Consider the following 22525-nt stretch of genomic DNA (forward strand, 5'->3'; position numbering starts at 1 on the left):
GAAGCTGCTCTCTGGAGCAGAGCCCGGCACCAACTCACTCCCAGTTAGAAAAGGGTGTTCACCCGGTGAGTCCTGCCTGATTCCTGTGGTTGAGTTCCATTTCTCTGCAAAGAGCTGGTACTGTGGGCAGGAGGAGGCTGCCGTGGAATTAAAAACGGCCCAGCCAGGCCCTTTATGGAGTGACTGGCAGGTAGGCCTGACAGGACGACGACAGAGAGCATGGGCAGAGGCTGGCATGCCTGGTCTGAGTTAACCACTGACGTGCTCAGAACCGCCATACCCCGGGCGTTGGGCACAGTTGTGAACAGAGATGAGTCTTGGTCAGCTCTCAGGAGCTGAGAGACCCTGTGAATGACAGTGACCCAGAACATGGAGCTGGGGGCCCAGCCCTGCCACTGCCCAGCTGGCCACTCTGAGATGGTCACTGAACTTCTCAGGCATGCGCTGAAAGAATCAGATTAGGGTGTGGGACATTTCCTTTTCCTTGTGAAGGAGTACAAAGAGGGGTGCTAATCACCAGGCGCCTCTGCTCATCGCATCGAGGTCACGGCGGAACCGCTCACCGGCCTGGTCTGAGCCTTGCTCCAGCCTGGCTTGGTTTATGACCTGGATGTGGGCTTGGGGAGCTAAGAAGTGGTCCGACTACCCCACACACCCACTCTGTATCCCCCAGGCCTGGCGTATCAGGTTAGTCTCCTGCACGGGATGGGTGAGTGTGCCTGTGGCCGTCAGGGCTGGTCTGTGCAGCTCTTTTGTGGATGGAGGCACATTGGGACCTCTCTAAAAGAGAGGGCTTCGCTAAGTAAGGCGCAGGAACCATGCTGCTCGGTTCTCTTTCAGAGCTGCGAGAATGTGGCCACGTCACCTCTGATGTAAATCTGGGGGATCTTCTTGTGCCCGGATTCAGGAAGGATACCAGGAACCCAGTCTGTGTCTGGGCACCTGTCTGACTCCCACAGGAGCAGACAGACCTGCTGTCCACCACTCACTGGGCATTCCTCCTCACAGTGGCTTCCAGATGGAGCCCCTGTCTCCTCTTTGCAGCTCTCACACCCCTGGACACCTGGAGACTCCCAGAGCTGCCCTCCCACATGCTTTGGTTCAGCATGGCCTCTCGGTCAACACACGGGGGAGGGTCTAAGTCATAGTTTGATGGGAATGTTTTAGAGTATTTCAAGATAAGGGTCAGAACTCTTCTTACAGAAACACTCAGGTACTTCCTTGGAGAGCATATGTTAATCTGTAAACACAATTCTAACTTTTAAGACAGTGAACCCTGGGGTCAATCGGTTCCTCAATGACTACTGTGCAGAGGTGCCAGAAAAGGCACCAGCTTGCAGCTATCAGGAGAGACTCCAGTCTCCCTCAAGTGACTGCTGTCAGCCCGGCACCCAGGAAAGCAGTTTGGTTGTAATTTCTATGTCTCAGAGGACCCAACGAGAACAGACTCAGGACAGAGAATGCTACGCAAATCCTCAGCCTGGCCTACATCCCCTCAGGGGCCCAGCATGCACCCACATCAGCACAGGGGCTTCTTCCCTCCTGACTTCAGGCTGACTGCGCAGACCCTGAGTGTCAGGGGAAGCAGCTGGGATGTTACTTTCAAACCCAGGCTGGTGTGCCCTGACCGCACGGGACCGTGCAGCACTTTCCATCAAACCTTGAAACCTCCTGGGATTCAGAATGGCTTTCAAAAGGTTTGGACTGAGTTGGGAAAAGGCAGTGCAAACAGCCTGGCAGGTGCCAAAGTGCCTGCTAATGCCCAAGTGCTTATCACAGCAGCACAGAGCCACCTCAGCACTGGACGTGGTGCCGGCTAGAGGAAGGGGAACATGTGAGGAACCTGGCGTTTACTGCATTCGTGTGGTAAGAAGCCCAAGAGCAGGCAGCCCAAAGCCCAGGCAGCTCCACACAGCTGAATGCTCCAGGGCCGGGAACGTCACCTGGACAGGCCAGGGCCATGGCGTCCTGCCCACCAATGGGGGTGTGAAACAGGATGGATGTGTTAACCTTGTGGAGAAAAGAAGGCTGCATCTCCTTGAGAGAACCACCATTCCAGACAAGGCTCCCCACTGGATGCGGCCCCTGGGGAGGGTGGAGGTGGGAAGTGGCCCTTGACACTGTGTGGCAAACACCCCTGTCCTTTGACAAGCCCGGCTTTCCGCTCCCAGGACAGTTAGAAGGAGAGGAACCTTGCCAAGTCTAGGTCTGCATGGCCTGGAGGTGAGGGGGGCCCCCACCGGGCTCTGCTGCGACCCCCTACGCCCACAGGCGGTCGAGGGGGAACAGCGCCTTTGGAGCTGAGAACCCTGTCCCAGCTGCACCCCGACCACTCCGCGCTGAGACCTTGAGGCTCTCCAAGTCCCTCTGGCGCTCCTCCTGCAGGGAGACTACACCGCCCGCCGGGTCCTGATGCTCCAGCTCCTCCCGCAGGACGTCCACTTGTGCCTCCAGCTCCCGGACGCGCTCCCTCAGCCGCGCCACGGACTCGGCCTCGCCCTCGCCCTCGGCCAGTGAGCCGCAAGGGGGGTGGCTCTGGTAGTGGCAAAGAGTCTCCTGCAGGCACCGCAAGGTCTGCGAGTAGTGCTCCTGCAGGGCCCGCAGCTCCTCCTCATGGATGGTCTGGAGCTCCCGGACCTTGAGCTGGAACCTGGCCTCCAGGGCCTGCACCTGCTCCACAGGCCGCCCCCCCAGGTCCTGCTCAGCCCTGGCCCCAGCTTCAGGCTGGCCCCAGACCCCGCCACATGCGGCCCGCAGCAGGCCCTCCACTGGGACCACCTCCTCCTTGGACTGCTCTGGTGGGGCAGCCAGGCTCGCGCAGTGCTCGCCATGCACCAACTCCAGATGCCTCTGCTGCTGGTCCAGCTGGGTGACCTTGGTCTGGAGCTCCACATTCTCCCTTTGGGTGAAGGCGATCTCGTCCAAGTACTCGCCCTTCTGCTTGCGGAGAAGCTCGGACTCCCCCTGCAGGGCCCCCAAGGCCTGCTCATGCCCCTGGTAGGGGGCCCCCTGGCCCAGCCAGGACTCTTTGTAGCCCCGGAGCTCATTCTCATACTCAAGCCGGATCCTGCAGGCTGCATAACACACCTGAGCCTGAAGAATTGCATCCTGAACTAATAAAGAAGAATACTGGCCAAGGCCTCCCAGACAAGCACGGCGCGAGAGATGCTGGGATGCCTGCAGGAGCTTCCGACAGTCCCCAAGTGCCTCCACAGAGGGAAGCGAGGTTAGGGAGGCAGAAATCTCCCCCAGGAGACTGGCCTTATCTTTAAGCTGCAGGGCAAGCTCCTCCTGAATAGCAGCTAAGACTCCAGAACTCTGGCTGGACAAGGGACAAGCCAGGGAGTCGGCTGGGCCCTGATGACTTGGTGCTTCTACCGGCGGGTGCCCGGCCCAGGACACCTGGTCACCGTCTCTGGTGCCCAGTGGAAGCTGCAGGGCTTCCGAGACCTGCTGCATCACCCTCTCAAAGGCAGGGGTCCGGTAGGCCCCGAGGACCTCCTGCAGCATGCACTTGTGCTGCTGCAGGGCCGCCTGTGTCCCCTGGAGGGTCTCCTGGACGCTCCGGAGCCTGCGGTGTAAGGACTCCCTCATCGAGCACGCGGCGAGACTGAGCTCAGCCCTGACCCATGTGGCATCCGCCAGGGCAGGGGCTGGGGCTGGCCGGGCACACGGCTGCCTGCCTCCCAAGGCGCTGGCTGCCTCTCCGCCCAGGTGCCGGCTCAGGGACTCGACCTGGCTCCAGAACTCTCCATCCACCAGCACCTTCTTGGCCCAGGCATCTGCTGGGGCCCCCGGACAGACCACAGCACTTTCAGACTCTAGCCGCCACCGATCTGACTGAGAGATCTCCAGGAAGACTTGCGACACGTCCGACGTTGTGTTCCGTAGCGAGTCTGCAATCTGGTCTATGAGGGCGGCTTCCAGAGCTATCTGCTCAGAGAGAAGCTGCAGCTGCTCCTGCTCGCTCAGTGTCAGCATGTGTGGCAACTGCTGGGATGGAGCCTTCTCCTCCTCCGAGAAGCCTGTTTCCCCCGTGGAAGCTGGCTTGGGACGCAGGGCCTGGACAGCACCCACGAGCAGGCTCTCCAGACCAGCCAAGGACCCCGCTCCTGCGTCCCCTGGCAGGGACCGCAGCTGTTCTCGACAGCTCTCCAGGCAAGCCAGGGCCTGGCTGTTCTTCACCTGGAAGTCGCTGAGCTCCCCGACATGGCTCTCGACCGCCTCCGCCCTGGCCTGTCTCTCCTGCTCCAGCTGGGCGGCCAGCGCGGTGACCTGGAGCAGGCTGGCTCGGAGCTGCTCGCAGAGCCGCGCCTCGGTGCTAGCCCATTGCTGGTGTAGCACAAGCAGCGCTTCCTGGCTCTGGCCCTGCTGGCTCTCCAGCCTTGCTGTCACGCCTTTGAGCTTCTCCTCGGTGACGTAGAGCTTGGTCTCCAGGGAGTGGATGATGGACAGGTAAGCGTCCGGGTCACTGGGCATGGGGAGTGAACTGGGGGTAGCCTCCGATGACATACTTTCCTCCGAGGGTGAGCGCTCCTGACTGGTGTCTGAGGACACACTGCTGGCTCCGGTCTTCTCGCACCCGTCAGGGTGGGTGTACTTCTGACACTGGATCGTGGAGAATCGGATTCTTTGCCTTTTAATGCCAGGTGCTCCCTGGTCAGGTTTTGAGGACACTTCCGACCTCAGGGGCACTGTGCTCTCGTCTCTGCTGGGGCTGCTGTCCCCCAGCTCCTCCTCCCCTGGGGCCACGTCCTCCAGCCCCGAGCAGGGCAGGCCCGGAGGCATGACAGCAGTCTGGCACTGCAGGCCCACACGAGCAAGGCTGTCCTCAACATCCTCCAAAGACTCTGTGGCCACTCGCTGTTCGATCTCTCCCTCTGCCTGGAGCTTCCCGTCTGCCTCATCTAGGCTGCTCCCCAGGGTGGACGGCCCCAGCACAGCCTGCTGCAGGCCCCGCCCCTCCCTTTCCAGCGCCTTCTCGTGTGCGTCCTGCAGGCGCCGCAGCTCCTCCTCCTTCTCTTGGAGCCTCGTGTGTGCGCCCTGGAGCTGGCCGGCCACTCTCCTGAAGGAGTGCTCCAGGCTCTGGTAGTCAGCCTCCCTTCCCCTCAGCTTCTCCTGCAGTGCAGCTACATCCCCATCGGACAGGGTGACACGGCCCAGCAGCTCTTGGAAGCGCTGTTGCGTCAGGTCGCGCTCATCGCGCAGGCTCTGCACATGCTCGGCCAGCTTCTGGATGCTGGCCTCCTTCATCTCCAGCTGCTCCTCCAGCCGCTGCACTGCCTCGCTGCCCTCGGACCCGGGGCTCAGCTTCTCCTCCTGCAGCGCCTCCACCCGGTGCTCGTGCTCCTGCAGCCGCCCCTCGAAGGCGCGGGCCCTGTCCTCTGCTTCCGCCAGGCTCCGCAGTAGCTCCTGCTTCTCCCGCTCGCAGCTCCCCAGCAGCAGCTCATAGTTCCTCTGCAGTTTCTCCTCCATCAGCCTCTGGGCCCGCTCGCTGGCACCCAGCTGCTGGCTGAGGTCGGTGATGCGCTCCTGCAACTGCTGTACCTCCTTGTGCCGGTCCCGCTGCAGCGCCTGCTGCCGTTCCAGGTCCCGCAGCTCCTGAGTCCTCCCCAGCAGCAGGGCCTCTGCACTCTGGAGCTTTCGCTCGCTGGTGCGCAGCTGGGCGCTGAGCGCGGCCTCGCTCTGCTGCCACTCCTCCAGCTGCTCTCGCACCTTGTCCTTCTCCAGCTTCAGCTCGCCCTGGAGCTTGGCCAGCGCCTGCTCCTTGATGGCAAGCTCGGCGGCAGCGTTGCCCAGCCGCACCTGGAGGCTCCGGATCTCGGCCTCGTGATGCCGGATCGCATCCTTGGCCTCCCCGTAGCTGCGCTTCAGGGCCTGAATCTGCCGTGTGATGAGCTCCTGGCGCTGGCACTGGGCCTCCAGCTCGCCGTGCAGATCCTGGTTGACTCTGTGGAGCCTCTGCCAGGTGCCGGACGGGGAGGTGGCCACTTCGGTCTTAAAAAAACCGATGAAACACGTGTTAGTAACACTCGGCCTCCCAGTTCTGAGTGTCACACCTCTGGCCAGGGTCAACCACAGAAAGGCTCCTTTGTGGGTCTGTCTTTTATCCTTTGCACAATTTTTTTTTCCCCATTTAAAAAAAACTAACAAATCATCTCAATTTTTTGGTAAGCAGCTGTTTTCAGATAAACAGAAAACATGAACAGTAACATCAAAACAGCTCTAACAGCACAGCTTCTAGGAGAAATAAACCAAACAAAACTGAATAATGGAGCAGAGTGGTAAGCAAACGAAGACTGCGGGACGAGAGACTCTGGCAGGAGGCGGGGGCAGGAGCAGAGCAGAGCATCATTTGTTTTGCAAAACAAAAGGCACATGGCTCTAGACCACAAACCCCACAAGAGCGCAGCACCCGACACGCTGCCCCTTCCTTCTGGGACAGGAGAAGGAAGGGCGGCACCGCTGGTGGACGTCAGTGAGGTGACATCCGAGACACTCGTGTGGGAGGTGGCGCCCGTCCTCCACAGTGACAGGAAGAACTAACCTCTACCTGCAAGAAGACAAAACGAGGGGGAACGGAAACCATGGAGAAAAACGTGAGAGTTAACAAAACAAACAAACCTTTGTGGAGTTCAAAATAACAAAGTGAAGCGTGCAGAAAATAAAACAATTGAAACGAAACTCCTCAAACTGAAAGGCATGCAAAATACACAGAACTAATTAACGGAGGAAAAAACAAGAACACGAAGGGAGTGAGAACAGCTCAGCCTGAGAACTGGCCTGCCCATGGCTCCCTCGAGGTATGCTGGCGGGGAAGCCACAGGTGTGACACTCAGTTATGTAAGTTAAGAGACAGTCCACGGCCACACGTGCCAGCTCCTCCTCCCGGCTGGCAGCACGGCGCCCACCCGCCACCATTACCGTCCTCACCCGTAACCCTAGAGGCCCTCCTCGCTCACCCAGACTTGAGATCATAAGCACAGTGAAAGCAGAGGAGGTTAAGAATAACCGCCCTCTGACCTGGCAGGGAAGTATTAACATGTCTGGCCTGGGGTCAGACACAGGTGGGTTCTGAGGTTAGCAATGTGCAAAATCTGCTGCCAGTATCTTCTCGGCCTGATGTCGGCAAGCAGCCCAACCGGGGTTTTAAAAGGTGCTCCCCAAACCTGCAGGGTCTCTGCACAGATGTCCCAGAAAGTCCTGGAGTGACATGTGCAGGAAAGAGGGGTGCCCCCATACCAGGTCCCAGGGCCTCAGGGTCTGAACTGGGCATGGCAACAACCATGGCTGAAGGCTGGGAGGAGGGCCCAGGGCACATGGGGCACCTCGGGCTGAGGCCAAAGCCGGGAAAAAGCAAAGCAGAAAAAATGTCCACCAGAGGGTGTTGCAGAGGGGGCAGGAGGACAGACTGCCCCGAAGGTCCACCGGACCAAGGAAACCATTGTGCTGCAGTCTGCAAATGCAGAGACGTACCACAGCGACTCGGGCCTGGAGAGTCGGGGGGCCCTCTGGGACCGTGTCTTGGTCTACAGAGACAAGGAACCTGGTGCTGGGGGACGGGGTGCAGGACCTGGCGCCCTCAGCCTTGGATGACGAGACTCGCGTTCTCAGTCCCACCATCCTGCTTTGCTCTTCCTGGAGCTCATCTGTCTGTTACCTCTCACCACCACATATTTGCTAAGGGGGCAGCGGAGTGCCGTACCCCAGAACTGGAGTAGGGCCTGGAGCACTGCAGGACTCGCAGCCCACACCAGCCTGCCCTGCCCAGATGCCCTCCTGCCTGGTGAGACACCTGCGGCTCCCTGAGACCACCTGGTGACTGGCACTCTGACACAGAGACACCTGCGGGAGACGATGGGTCTGGACTCTTGGCTCGGGACTGGGCAGCCATGTTTCCCCCTCAAACCTCAGGCTCGGCAGAGAGTAAGAAGTGGGGCTGCCAGGCGAGTAGACAGTCCCAGGCTGCCCTGTGGGTGGGGCACAGACACGGTCGGGGGAGGGGACCAGTCCTAGCTCTGCCACAGGCTGATCCTAAGGAGGCACTTGCCTGTTCCTCAGTTTCTTCTGTAAAATGAGACTAACACTGTTCTTGTGAAGTTAGAAATGACTTGCAAACATGTGACACTCATTAATAAATGTATGTTGGGCTCTTTGAGAGCTGAAAAGAAAGACAACAGAGTTATCTTATTAAAAAACAAAAAAGCCTTAGCTGTAGAGGGTTCATCAGATTCTCCCAATGTTACATGAGCAGCAGAAGCACACTGTCCAGAGCACCTGCTCCTGCTACAGAGGACCCTGGAGCCTGGCACTGGTTTTTGCACATTCCTAGCCTGCCTGGGTCCTGCACATGAAGCCCGTGGGTGCCCAGAGGGTGGCAGCCCCTCAGCCCTACCTGCAGCACATAGCCCTCCCGGGCGCTCTGCTCCCGGCCCAGAGCCACCCTCAGCTGGTCCTGCAGCAGTCGGTTCTGTTCCAGAAGGTCTGAGGCTTCCTTCTGGCTCTGCTCCAACTGCAGGCAAAAAGACACACGTGTGAACCGGGACGGCAGCAGCGGTCAGGAGCAGCGCGGCATGGCCCTTGCGGTCCTCCTGGTCCAGCGTGGTGGAGCTCGCCGGCAGGCGCGCTTGTCAGGTCTACACTGCACCAACGGCTCAGCTCAGGCTGTGAGTCAGCACGGGCGCCACTAGCTTCCAGCTGCTGGGGGCTGCACCAGGCCAGGCCCTACAGGAACAAGGACTCCATGCCTGTGTCTGAGGGAAGACTGCCCAGTGGGTCCTTTGGGTGTCCTCAGCATGACCAAAAAGGCCTGTGCTGCTCCAGGCAGGCCTTGTCCAAGGCTCTACCTCAGCTCCTACAGAACCCCCTTCGACCAGCTGGACACGATGGATTTTGTATAAAATCACGTTGGTGAGGATGGGTCCTCAAGAAGCAAGCGGCCCCTCACTGTGGTTCCTAGCAGCTGTGAGTCCAGCCATCACCTCCTGCCCCTTCCAGCTGCAGGCTGTGCTGACTGGCACAAGGACCTTCGTATCAAACCCTGCTGTCTGAAACAGTCTCAGAGTCTAGTGTGTGTGGCCTGCTGACCTGCAGTCCAGCTGTTTAGAGCAATCTGATTTTGGACTGTTAATTTACTGTGTTTTGCCTCTATTATTGTATTAACAGTCATAGAAAAATGTTGATGCTAGTGGTAAATACCAGCCTCATGAATCTAACAAAATAAGACGAGAAGTGAAGGCAGGCCAAGGGCCCAGCCTATGGTTTCATCAGACCCCAAAGTAAAGAGCACATCGGAATCAGCAGGCAGGCCGGCCATTTACACCCCTCCGGGCTTACCCAGGGTGCAAGGCTGCTGTGCCCACACAGGAGCCTGCCTGTTCACTGTCCTCTCCGCCAGTGTGCCCCAGAAACAGGGCAGGTGAAACACACACCCCACCTCTGGCACCGCTGGCTCTCAATGGCAGTACCCACCCCTCTTGTCTATGAAAAAGCCTGGTGTGCACCTCCCCCTGACCCAGCCCTCCCCCCAGTACTTATCTGGGACCTGTCTGTGTGCCTGGTTTGCTGAGGGATCTACAAGCCCTTGGGCCTAGGCCCATGGCTCCTACACTGTTGGGCACAGAGGGGGCCAAGGAAGGGGGCTGCATGGAGTCAGCCAGCCTGCCCACCCGTCCTGGCCGCTACCTCCTTCTCCAGCAGCGAGGTCAGCTCGGGCGTGGAGAGTCGGTCGCTGCCGTCTTCAGAGGACAGGTGCAGGGGGGCAATGGGCACCTGCTTCTCCTCCCGGAGGGGGGTGGTCTCCACCTGATGCCAGCGCTGCTCGATCTCCACATGCACATTTTGGGTCCTGAGCTCCGCAGCTGAGGGCGGCCCCATGCCCCGGTCAATCTCCATGCGCAGGGCCACATCGTCTGCACTGGGCCCCTCCACGTCAGGCGTCCCAAAGCGCTTGCGCCGCTCCTCCCGCCGACGTGCGCGCTCCCGCTCCAGCTCCCCGGGCTCCACCTCGGCCCGAGGGCCACCGGCCCTCTCCTGGGCCAAGGCCTGCTGGATAGGGCGGAACTCGGCCCAGTCGAAGGTCTTGGAGCGGCCCTCGCGCCTGCGCTCACGTGCACGGCTCCTCCTCTGCTCAGGGTCGGGCTCCCCAAGCTCCCCGTCCTGCTTCTCCAGCGGCCTCGTCTCTGAGGGGGAGCTGCTCCGGGCCTTCACCTGCGGCAGCGAGCTGCAGGGGCCGGAGACAGTGGTCAGGTGGGGCCCCCACCACCAGGCCCAGCCCCTGCTGTCATTATGTTCTTTTCCTGCTCAGCCGCGGTCCCTGGAGGGAATCCCAAGGGGCTCAGCCCTGCCGACAGAGGAGCCGCAGACAATGGCCCAGAGGTTTCCTGCTGGGTGATGCTAGGGTCTGAGAGCCTTGTCAGGTTTGCTGGGCACAGCCACCATCAAACCAGGCCATATGGGAGGGAAGCGTGTGCTGGGCCGGCGGTGACAGAGTGAACAGGAGCAGTTACTTTCCTCAAGGCTTGTGGGTTTTCAATAAGCAGGTAAGGAACACAGTCACGTCTGTGTTTTAAAAAACCACTCTGGTGGCTGGTGTGACAGCCCTGGGACCACCTGTGGGCCAGTGAGCTGGCTGACCTAGGTGGTTCCCACCAGCCAGCACCACATAGGGGCTCACTGGTCAGGACTCAAGAAGACTGGGTGGCCCACCTGGGCTGGACGGTGGAGGACACCCCTGCCTGCCCAGCAGCCGGGTGCACCCCCTCCCCCACAACCGTAAGTTGTGGCTGAGGACAAGACCCCGAGACTTCCCCCTCAGCCTCTGGTCCCACTGAAGCCCTCAGCACAGGGTGGGAAGCCCCTGAGTGGCAAGGGCTAGGGCTGGGGGGCTCCAGGGAACACAGACAAGGAGCCTCCAGAAGAGGTACCCTCTGTCCTGGGGGCTTCCAGGTCAGGACCACATGCCTGGACACACTTCTCCAGGATGGACCTTTCAATAACACCCAACTGCAAGCTGGCCCAGGGCCCCAACTGTGTGATGGTCAGGACATCACACCACCTCTCTGCCACTCTCTCTGGAGAGGAAGCCCCTGCGACCCCACCAGATTGGGGCTGCAGCACATGGATTGAGCTAAACTTCTGGTGTCTATACCTTCCTGGGACATGCATGGCTTAGCTACACTAAAAAAATCATTCTTTCCTCAAAGGGTAAAAACCCCCACACAGAGCAAACTGAGGCAAGCACCTCGGCTCAGACCAGTGACACTGGAGTCTCTTCCTGTCAGGAGGACGCTGCGGCCCTGATGTGGAGGGAAGGCACCTGTCCCGAGCCACGTGGGCCTGAGCACGTCCTCCACACTGCTTCTGAGGCCAGAGCCCCACACCTGCTCTGTGACACCCCGAGGCCAACGTCCCCCCACCTGGAGCTGGACCGGCCACGTGGGGTCCCTCAGAGAGTCCAGAGAGGGCCTTGGCCTCTGCTCCCGGTCATACAGACTCAGGAACAAATATTCTGTTCGTCTAACAGAAGAAGGAATAGAGTCAGCACAGGACAGAAGGAGTAGAAAGGAGAGTCTCTTTAGGATCCCTTCCCGACTGTTCAAAAATGTACGTCACCAGCCGGGAGGCAGGACTTGGCAAAGGTGTGAAGCCACCCCCAGGAAGAGACGTGAGTGCTCTGTGGGCACGAGGGCCACCCACCAGGCATGGCCTCCAACCCAAGAGAGGCACTTGAGAAGCACTGGGACTACAGGAGAGAAAAGTGTAAGGGAGAAACTCTCAGGACCAGTGAAAACACTGAGGGCAGGAGGTGAAGGCAGCAGATTTCTGGCTGTCACAGAACCAGCTGCATGCAGAGATCCTGTCTTGTCTGCTTTTTGTGAAATGAAAACAGCAGGTTTCTAACCATCAGGGCAGGAGGAAAGTGTGGGGCAAATGATGAGGTTCCCAGAGCATGGCTATGAACACAGGAACATCCCCAGCTTAGCCCCCTTGCACCAAAAGCTCCAAAGGGACATCTGTCCTGGTTGCAAAGACATCCTGGAGATGTAGGAGTGAGGCAGGAAGACCAAGAAAAGGCAACGCTGAGGTGCCCTGTGGACACAGCATCTGGTGCTGCCTTTGACCACCCAGGGCTCAGCGGCCAGAGATGCCTTACACCCAGGCCCCAGGGAGTTCATGCATTGGGCAGGGCTGGCAGGGGGTGGGGGCAGTGCAAGTAATGGACAGAGGGACAGGGCGGCTGCGCTGAGCCTCCTGGGCACCTGACTGGCTCACCTCGTCACATCCGGGGCAGAGGTCGGGTGGACGTGCTTCATGATGGTCTGGATCCAGTTCCTCCGGATTCCGGACGTCATGGCAGAGAGGGTGAAGGCACCTTCCTTCGTCTGCATGGAAGACAAGGCGTTAGCCATGAGTGCCCCTCGCTGACCCCGAAGGGCTCGCAGGAAGGACTCACCCCCAGGATGCCCCTCCCAGAGGAGCTGCTCTTGATGGGAGGAGCTGAGGGAAGGGGGTCTCAGCACGAGGCCCAGAGAGCAGGAACTTAGCACCATCCCCAGCACTGTCCGCAGAGGCGGCTAGGGGTCTAGCTCACTGAGTATGCCTCTCCCTCCTGCAGGACATGGGCACAGGGAATCATCGGAGCCCCCAAGTCACAGCTGGAGTGCCCTGCCAGATGCCCTGCAGCCCAATGGACTGGGGGATGGATTTCTCCTTCTAATGAATTCACTGGCTTTCAGGTCGGAACTCGGTCTTCTCTGAGTTTGGTTAACCTTGGTCACTGCCACATGCTGGATCTAGGCCCAAAGGTCAGGAGAGGAGTCCCAGCCCGGGAGCCCAGGGTGGCAGCTGGTAGGCTGCTGGGTGCCCGTCACACACCTCACGCTCTCAGGAGGGAAGAATTAGCTTTTCCCAAAGACAGGTCTGGACTTCCCTCGTGGTTTAGTCAGTAAAGAATCCACGTGCAATTCAGGAAACCTAGCAACTAAACACAGCACAGCACACAGGGACAGGCCTGGCCTTTGCCCTGCACCACTGTGGTTCAGAGTGGGGCTAGCCAGGCCAGAAGGACCAGGCGTGTGGGAGGGAGACGCCTGGCTGTGTGATGTCAGCTGGCCTCTGGGGGAAGGGCTGGAGCTTGCTGGAGCTTGCCTGACCACATGGACAATGATCCAGTTGATGGGTTATGAAGCTGCTATGAACACTCTGGACACACTTGGGCCTGGTGCCAGGCCTAAGCCTGAGCAAGCTCCCCAGGCTGGAAGCTCTGTGTATTACCAAACGTCAGCACCAACAGGGAGACTGTCCCCGAGGATGTGAAAACTTCGTGTTCAGTACAGTTCTCCACAAGGTGCTTCCTCAGGCTGATCCCAGTCTGTACCCTTTGCTAGAGTGTGTCTACAGTTCTAAGTAGAGTGTTCCCTGTGCTCTGAGTCCTCCCGGCTAGTTATATGACATGTGGGGGGTCTGGGGCACCCTTAGACTTGCAGTGGGCATCAGCCAGCTGGCATAGCCAGGGGTCTGTGCCCTCACCTCATCTGGCTACCCCTGAATAGTCCTTGAACCTCCATCTCTGATAAAGTGGCCAGTGAGAACTGCTCCATCTGTCCAGTCAAGTAATTTTTTTGAGAATGGGACAGCACCTTGCACATTGGAGTCCTTCACAAGATTGTGGGGCAGAAAAGACTCTGGTGAGTGGCTACATCGAGCAAAGAGTAGGTGCATGGGAAGCTAGTGCCCTGAGAGCTGAAGAAGCAACACCTTCGCTCTTACTCCCCATACCTCACCTCTTTCCAACTGTCCCTGTTCTACTGAAAGAAAGACCCTATTACTACAAAGGCTCTAGACAGCCTCGAGGGAGCGATGCTGGCGTCTGCTTTCTGCTGAGATCAGAGTGGGGATGGGGTGGGGAGCTACAGGGCAGAGAAAAGGAGAGGATGAGATGCCCGCCCGTCAGGCCCACGGTCCTCCCCTCACGCCCAGCCTGCTGCCCAGCCCCACCCCGCTCACGTGGATCTGGAAGCCATAGTTTCTCTGCACTGGGTACTCTGTGACATCGCAGCACGTAGACAAGTCAATTTCCCCATCCAAGTCGGCTGCCTGCAGAGGAGATGAGAGATTTAGAAGGTAAAGGTCAGGGTCCCGCGAGCTTTATGGCTACTGGACAGGTGTTTTCGCAGGCACTGCCGACCACACACCATCTAGAAGCATCCGTGCCGCCCCCACCCCCATCCTGCCGGGACACCCAGGCTGGGGCTCTCAGACCTCCCTTACCCTCTTAAAAACTGAGGGCCCCAAGGAGCTTTTGCTCATGGGGGTTTTATCTACTGATATTTGCCATATTAGAAACTGAAAAAAAATGAAAAATAAAAATTTTTAGTCATTTAAGAGCACAAACCCATTTCATAAATAAAAAGTTATTATTTTAAAAAACCTGCAGGACTTCCCTGGCAGTCCAGTGGTTAAAACTTTGCCTTCCAATGCAGGGGGTGTTTGTTCAATCCTTGGTTGCAGAGCTAAGATCTTGTGGTCAAAACCAAAACATGAAACAGAAGCAATATTGTAACAAATCCAGTAAAGACTTTAAAAATGATCCACATCAAAAAAATTTTGGAAAAAAATCAGAGAGATTTTTGCACCTGCCTTTAATGCCTAACTTCTGAGGACAGCTAGATTCTCACATGGGTCTCTGAACTTAGTCTGCTGGCAGCTTTTGGCTGAAGTGTATAAGGAGGGCCTGGCCTCACACAGACTCAGGCTGGAAAAAGTCTTTTCAGACAGTTGCGGCTGTTCTTCTTTGAAAAGTGGTAGTTTCCTAAAGATGAACTGCATAGTGGAATCTTTCTGTCCTTGCTGTTATGTTAAAATCCATGGTTCTACCCTGCTCCGTGCATGGACCTCTCACCCACGCGTGACCTGGTGGCACTACGTGCCGCTCCTGGGAGAGTCCCCAGACACTGGCGTGCTCCTTGTTGCAGAGCGAACGCCATCCACTGTCATCCCTGCCTATTTCATCAGGGAATCTAGGCTCAGGGACGCTGTCAGGTGAGAGACGACGAACACAAGTTTTCCAAAGTTCCAGTTTTTCTTAAAATCTCAAATTGAATCATTGATAACAGTTCTTTCGGTCGTTTTCCTTGGAGGAAGAGACTCGGTTTATTTAATCGAGTGAGCATCTGTGCGTTGGCGTTTAAGCAGAGATGGTGGGCCGCGAGGAGGGGGGATGGCAGAGGGCAGCGTGGTCGCAGTGGGTGCTCCCCACGAGGTGGCGTCACGCCTGGACAAGCAGCACAAGGGACTTCGCCAGCTTCCGGTGGGTGCTGAAGGCTGAGCCTAGTAAATCAGCACTTTCCTGTCCTGTGAAGGCGCTTTCTGTAAGGCTGTAAACGTGTGGCGGTGAAGGACACACTGGCTATCTGCTCCCGTAGCCTGGCTGGCTAAGGCACCCACCATCAGCACAAAGGCCAGCACAAGGGAAGAGGTCAATGGCATCGCAGTCTTCCAGCACTATTTTTGTTATAAAACCCTGGACGGGTCTCCAGGGGTCCATAAAGTACACTGTGAGAACAGCTCAGCACCTGCGCGTGCCCCTGCGGCCCCTGGCACCCACGCTACTCCCCATCTGCTTGCCCACCAGCCTCTGTCGCCTGGGCGTACAGAGGCACAAGAACCACTAACGTCATTCACATTTGGGAGTGTATCTCCCAAAGGAGATTCCTGGAGTGGGAAGCAAGGGAAAAGGTACAGGAACAGAATGCCAAACGCAGAAGAGGTTTTTCTGTAGGTGAAGAAAAAGCCCTTCTGTTTGGTGTTCAACCACAGAACCAGGGCTCTCAACCAGGCTGCCAAGTTCACCTGCCACATCCCATCCTTGTCCAGAAAACAAGGGACAAGATGAATTAGTTTGGTTCTTTGCAAGACAATTCACCACAATATTTCCGTGTAGAAAGAAGAAAACTGCTCATCCTGAGTTTTAAAATGAGACATCTTTCAGTGTTTTTCACAGAACACAGACAAGAAAAGCTGCTGAAGCCCCCCCATCCCAGGTGCTGAAGCAGGGCTTGGAGAGCCTACTTCTAGCAGAAGCCAGTCCCAGAACATCAGAGTCTGCCCCAGGGCTGGACTGGGCCACCCGTCAGCACACAGCATGGACCCGAGACACCCACCTCTTCAGCCACCGAGTCCCTGTAGAACCTCAGGCTTTGATCAGCAAGGACAAACCAGTGCTTCTTCCACTAAAAAAGAAGGGGAAAAGTCAAGACTGAACTCCACACTCCTGCTCCAAGGCGCTCCACAGCCAGGGTCCTGGGGGACCTCCCTGAGCACAGGGAACGCAGACAGTAGGTGGCCCCTCTGGCTGGGGCACACACACAGGACTCTGCTCAGGCCACAGGCAGCCACATGCACACGCCTTCTCCCCTGTGATAAGGCGGTGTGGGCACTCCACCCATAGGGGTGTGGCTGCAGAGGGGAGCCAGGCCCCCCAAGCCCAAAGAGGCAGCCTGTGAGTTGTGGCCACCTGCTGCCAGCAGGGGTGACCCAATCACAACCAGCCAGACTTCCCAGTCTTCACTGTGAGGATCGACAGGGGTGCTGAGTCTGCAGGCAGAGCCAAGGGGGTGGATATGGAGCGGGGAGAGGGAGAGAGGGAGAGAGAGGGAGAGAGAGGGGGAGAGAGGGGGAGAGAGGGAGAGAGAGAGGGAGAGAGAGGGAGAGAGAGAGAGAGAGAGAGAGAGAGAGAGAGAGAGAGAGAGAGAGAGAGAGAAGGAGGGCGGGGAGGGGCATCCGGGGGTCTCGCAGAGGGACCCGAGGCTTCTCCTGCCTCCTGGAGGCCTGATCTCCACCCCAGCAGCCACTAGTGGCTCGCTCTTTCTGCTCAAGTCCGCCAGCTCCTCCCAGACCTGTGGCTGCATCTCAGCTGCTGCCTACCACCTCACAACCAGGGAGCCTGTTCTTGGGGAACCTGGGCTCTCAGGAAACCTCTGCAGAATGTGGCCAGGCGGGAAGCTCAGGTTGAAGGGCATCCCCAGGCCTGAGGCTGATGCCCACCAGGAGCGGGGAAGCAGTCCACATGCTGGCAGCAGGCAGGCTGGTGCACCCACTGCCCACCACACCCCCACTTCTGAGGAGACGGGGTCGTGGTCACAGTCCTGGAGGTGGTAGACAAGGGCCAGCGCTCCCACACCCATGGGGACAAGGCCAGCTAGACCTTGCACCCGCTCCCCAGTGCCTGGGGCCACGGCAGTTCCAGCCACTCACCTGGCCATCCTCATACTGCTTGGTCAGCCAGCCTTTTTTGAAATTCAGCAGGTCGGGCTAAGAGAGAGGAATAAAGAACAGCTCAGAGAAAAGCAGCCTGGTGTCTGGATCTGTGCAGAAGCAGACTGATGAGGCAGGCATTTCTCTCCCAGTGAGGGGCCCTAGGAAAGGGGGCTTTTCCACGTGCCAGATGAGCACATGTGGCTCCTTGCCCTGGCAGGGGCTGCCCAAGCCACTCCCAGGGTGTGCATCTCCAAGGAGGGTAAGGTTGCGCACCGGGCACAGGTGCGGCCCCCTCGGCCCATAAGTAACACAGCAGGGCTGCCGGGAAGCAAAGAACAGTCCAGACAGAGCCATCCGGCATCTCACTGGAGGGAAGATGAGCACTGATGGCTGAGACTGAGAGTCTCATAAAGGCCACGGGAAGACTGACAGCATCTGGTGTGAGCACGACGCAGCAGTGAGCTGCCAGGACCCTCCAGCCACTGGCCTGCCAGGATGATCCTGAGCCCCTGCTTCCCTACAAGCAGCAGAGCCAGGACAGCAGGTGCTAACAGCACCTGAGAGCACCCATAGGACTCTCGCAGCCCTGGGCCTGGCTGGTGTCTTGTGTGGGTGTGGCAAGGCCAGGTGCACAGAGATGCAGCACTGCAACGTCCAAGGACCGAAGGAGAGCTAAGAGAACACAGGCCCCGGGGCGGGACACACATCAGCCATGGGTGCCCTGGAGCCTCTGCTGCAAAGTCCAGACTCCAGGTGAGAGAGCATGTGCCCTGGCCCAGCTTGGGAGTCGCTGGGGTCCCCACGCCTGGGGGGGTTGGGACCAGCCCTGGTTCCTCAGGAGGCCGAGGACGAAGGCATGAAGGACCCATGTGAGCCGCTGTCTTCACTCCTGGGGCTCTAATCTGCCTTTCAGGGCTCCCTGAGTGGGCGGTGGTCCCGCCAGACCTGCCTGATCACTCCCTACCTCCACTCAACGGCCACAGCTCTCATGCCCTGGAACGAAGGCCAGCCCCCTCCGTGGTGACCCCATGAACAAGAGACGTGCCCAGTGGGAAGGGGGCTCCTGCCTCCAAGACGTTACAGAGACAAACACTCAAAACGAGAAGAACAGAGGTTCGTGCTGTGGCCCCAGCCCCCAGAGCCAAAATTCTGTGGTCCTGGCGGCCTCCTCTGCCGGAGATCTCAGAGCTCAGGATGCCCATGTAGCCCAGAGAAGGGGCAGAAACACAGCATCTGCTTCTCACACAGACACGACGGCCCGTGCACAGGGGGCAGTCAGCACGGACACCAGCAGACAGAGCCCCGTGACAAGCAGCAGGGGCGACGTCTCCAGGCCTCAGAGCACAGGCGCCCGGGCTCACCGTCAGGGAGGACTCCGTGGACCTCCTGTCCAGTGACTTGGCTCTTCGGTGTGGAGACAGGGGGGAGGCCGAGGCGTCTGGGAGAGGAGCTTCGCTGGGGAGGTCCTGTGGCAGAGAGCAGTCCCGTCAGCACCAGCCAGTCCCTCATCCGCTAGAGCCGCAGGAGGGTGGGCTTCAGGGCCGTGTTGCGGGCAAGGAGTGGGGCTTTGCTGTCTGGTGCCTCGGCACCTCTGCCCCCGCGGACAGGACCTGCGTGCAGATGGGACCCACGCCCAGACTCCTGGTCCTGAGCCTCCAACTGCCTGCCGGGGCTTGAGCCACTCTGGTGGACAAGGCAGCCTTTTCTTGCAGACGTACCAGCCACTCGGCTCTCCGGGTCCCCATTCTCTCTGGGCCTCGTGGGTTCACAGAGGGAAGAAGCTGGGCTCTGTGCAGCGAGCAGGAGAGCCCAGAGAGAACGGGAGGAAGACAGAGGGTGGACTTAGCGGAGCCTCAAGAAGTAGGGGCCCTGGAGAGGAGTTTCAGAAGCAGAATCCACCTTGGAGATTCAGCAGAGAGAAACGAGGGCTCTGGCCATGACCAGAAAAGACAAGAAGGAAGGAGACCAGACGGCCTCAGAGAGGAAGAGAGTGGCTCTAGTTAGGACCTGGGACCCAAGGCGCATGAGAGCAGCTCTGAGCAGAGATGGATGGACTTCCAAGAGAAAAATGCGGAAGATGGGCCTCACCCTCAAGAAGTTCACTCAGGGAAGAAGGTGAGAGACGCAAGAAACGACCAGGAAACAAGAGCAGGAAGCTGGGCAGAAGTGGACCCACATGTGAATGGGCTGTATGGGGGGCCATATGCCACCCGTCCCCACCGCCTGCACCGCCCCAGTATTGCCCAGAGCCCGGACGCTCACCCGCTTCCTAGGGAACGCCCTCTTCTCACTGCGGCCTTGTCGAGTGTCACTTGAGGCTGAGGGCCCGGTGGACAAGTTGGTCTCCATGTGCTCTGCCTTCTCTGTGTCCAGGGCCTCAAACTTCTCTATTACCTGGGACCTCCTGCAAGAGAGGGCACGAGGCCACTGAGCGGGGAGACAGGGTTCCCTGGAGCCTAAGGGGACGTGGTCCGGAGTCTGAGGGGCTCCTGCAGCCAGCACCCCAAGCCAGCTCACCCCAGCTCCTGGGCCACCCTTGCGTGGGTGCTAGCCGCATACACCCCTGGTTCGGCCAGCTCGCCTGATGCCCCCACTTCCTCTCCCACCTCCACACGGGGCAGCTCTTGGACATGGCCCTGCTCTCTGCCTCCCAGCCCCACACTGCAGACGCCGCACAGGCTGTCGGGCTGACACAGTCGGCTCTCACACGCCAGCGGCCCCCTCCTGAGCCACAGACTGGTGGAAGGCAGCCAGCACCTCAGGCGCCCTGGCCTCACCACGTGCCTCAGCAGACCGGATGCAGCCCCCACCCCAGGGCGTCCAAAATTTAGCAAGAAAAAGACCCATGAATTAACATTGTTTCTGCCAACAGTAAAAAGAATCAAAACCCAAATTAAAAACAAAGCAAGTTGATTTCGTGTGAAAGGGCGGGCGGCATCATCAGGCCATCTACGGCTGGAGACGGAGCTGAGATGGGAGCGAAGCAGGCGGAGGAGGGGCGAGTAACGTCACAGCGACACAGCAGGAGGAGTGGAGAGGGGCAAGACCTGGAAGAAAACAAGGCTGGAGAATGAATAAACAGAAAGAACTGCTGGTAAAAATCAAATATGGTAAATCAAAATCATCCCAAGAATTAAAGCAAAAACCCAAGGCGATTACTGAGGAGGGAGACTATCTTGTCCCCGCGTCATGAGCATCCGCCTGGTGGATGCACCCTCATGAGCTGCCCACGTGTGCCCAGGCCAGAGCCCTGTTCCCCTTGAGATATCTCACAGGGAGGGCTGTCCTTGCATCGGACTAGCAGCAGAGTCGAGGGCAGCAAGTGAAGGGCCACTGGGCCCAGTAGCCTGAAGCCTAACTTCACGAGGAAGGGGAGGGGAACCCGGAGGCCAGCTCGTCCTTGGGAGGGGACCAGCGGAAGGGGCTCTCAGGGTGCTTCCTCAGGAAGGCAGACTCCCAGGGACCAGCTCCCTGTGGAGCCATCTCTGCTCCCATGGAGTCTCCTGCAGGCCAGCAGCAGCTGCAGCGGGGGAGCGAGCGAGCGAGCGCAGGAAGCCAGGCGGCGTGGGAGCGCCTGGGAACCACGGGGAGTTCTTGCCAGTGCTCGGGCTGGCTGCAGACCCGAGGTGGCCTGTCCCAAGTGTCCTGCTAGGTTTAGAGGACAGACCCGCTCACATGTAGAACGAGAGCTCTTCCAACCGACCTCAGGACCAGAAAGCCCCACGATGGCCTCGAGGTGTAGGGGCCAGTGAGTCAGGCCAGTTGCATGCTGCGGGCCGGGCCAGCCACGAGAGGTCAGAAGAGGGAGGGAAGTGCCACCTGCCAGGGATCTGGGGGAGTCCACCTCAGGCGTCTGTAAAGTGGGGCCTTTTCAGCTCAGGTCCCTATAGTCCTACAGCTGGGACAGCAAAGGCATCCCAGTGAGCCTGGTCCAGACTCCCAGCCAAGCGGCAGGTAGGACCTTGGCAGCTGGGCCTGGTTTCAGTCACCAGTGGTTCAACCAGCCACCCCCTCCACACTTGCTCGGCACAGCTCACCATTTGAGAAACACTGGGGAGGCTCTGTGGCCAGTCCAAAGACCACTTCAGGGCCAGGACTGGTCAGGACACCCACCCTAAGGCCTCTCAGCCAGGCTTCTGGCAGCCGCCCCCTGGGTATGGTGGCTGGTGTCCTGCCCATCTGGGGCTCTGTTCTGCACCACAAGACAGGGATCCAGTCCAGCACCAGGAGCGGCTCAGGATCAGAGAGCAGGCCTTGGACAGGACAGCAGCCAGTCAGAGGACACGAGGGCAGTGAGAAGTAATGTGGCAGGGTTAGGATGCAGAGGAGAGGGCCCCAGGGGAGCCGCACCAGGCAAAGCCCCTCCCCATGGTTGCAGAGCAGGCGAAGCAAAGCCCCAGAGGTGCCATCTGTCCCAGCCATAGCCGGGAGGGAACTCCAAGCCAAGCAGGTGTGCTGAATGTTAATTCTTTGGTCCCCGCCAAACCAAGGTGTGGCTGCCTGCTTGGGGGCCTCCAGGACGCGGTGAGAAGCCCCCTTGCCCAGGCCACTGCCTCCTACATCTAGCAAGTCCCTTCACTTACACCTAGTACACTAAGGACAACCTTGGCCCTGCCCCAGCTCTGCCGTCCCAGGCTGTTCCCGTGAGGAGGAGCCCTGCTCCTGCATCCCGATTCTGCCCTGAGTATGGAGTGCTCACACGCCTCAAAGGGTTACTAGTAAACCAGGTGGAGAGGCTGTTTGGAGGGTGTGTCCCCTACCCCTCCAGGACTGAGGCACCTCCTGTTTGCTTCTCTCTTTAAGTGTGTTTTCCTAGTGCTGGAGGAGATGCTTGGAGGGCAGGTGGGTGGAAGGAGCAGGGGAGCAAAGTAACCGGAGCTCTGCAAAGGGTCATCCAATGTGCCCACTCGCTCCAATTCTGAGCTGGGTCTGGGGGTGGGGCCGAGGACACTGCACTAACAGTGGGTCTGAATCTCCTCAGAAAGCAGCTTCTTTGGAAATGAATGAAAACCTCGATTTTCTCTTCCCAGAGCATGTTACAGGCTCTGGAATCATTTTGGGAGGTTTGAACCCCTGCATGACCCACTGCATGCGAGGGTGCGAGCCCTGCTACTGGACAGAGGCTCTGTTTACACGTGGGGCTGGAAGCTTCTACTGGAAGGGGCACTGGGGCACTCTGGTCCAGGCCTGGACTTGGGAGGCTTCAGAGATGGAACCATGCTCTTTCCCTCGTTCTCCGCAAGTGCAGGGCCCTCCCCGCCTCAGA

The 22525-nt window shown here is 58.8% G+C and overlaps 1 protein-coding gene across 12 annotated transcripts in view; it reads right to left on the reverse strand.

Moving 5' to 3' along the window:
• MPRIP (myosin phosphatase Rho interacting protein) overlaps positions 1-22525 on the reverse strand; it is a 92989-nt gene that overhangs the window by 11909 nt on the left and 58555 nt on the right. For 9 of the 12 annotated variants that reach the window (XR_009731337.1, XR_009731336.1, XM_061391287.1 and 6 more), the window contains 9 exons: positions 19522-19663; positions 18621-18725; positions 17257-17313; positions 16164-16232; positions 14008-14097; positions 12274-12383; positions 9685-10222; positions 8396-8512; positions 2347-5997 (listed from right to left, as the gene is read on the reverse strand). Coding sequence is in view for 10 of the 12 variants with exons in the window: in XM_061391287.1 (XP_061247271.1) it covers positions 2347-5997; positions 8396-8512; positions 9685-10222; positions 12274-12383; positions 14008-14097; positions 16164-16232; positions 17257-17313; positions 18621-18725; positions 19522-19663 (4879 nt within the window). In the remaining 2 variants the exon portion in view is untranslated. The remainder of the gene's footprint in view (positions 1-2346; positions 5998-8395; positions 8513-9684; positions 10223-12273; positions 12384-14007; positions 14098-16163; positions 16233-17256; positions 17314-18620; positions 18726-19521; positions 19664-22525) is intronic. The other 3 variants (XM_061391295.1, XM_061391296.1, XM_061391293.1) reach the window with 2 other exon arrangements.

Source organism: Bos javanicus, chromosome 19 (assembly GCF_032452875.1).
Source record: "Bos javanicus breed banteng chromosome 19, ARS-OSU_banteng_1.0, whole genome shotgun sequence".
In the NCBI taxonomy this organism is placed as follows: Eukaryota; Metazoa; Chordata; class Mammalia; order Artiodactyla; family Bovidae; genus Bos; species Bos javanicus.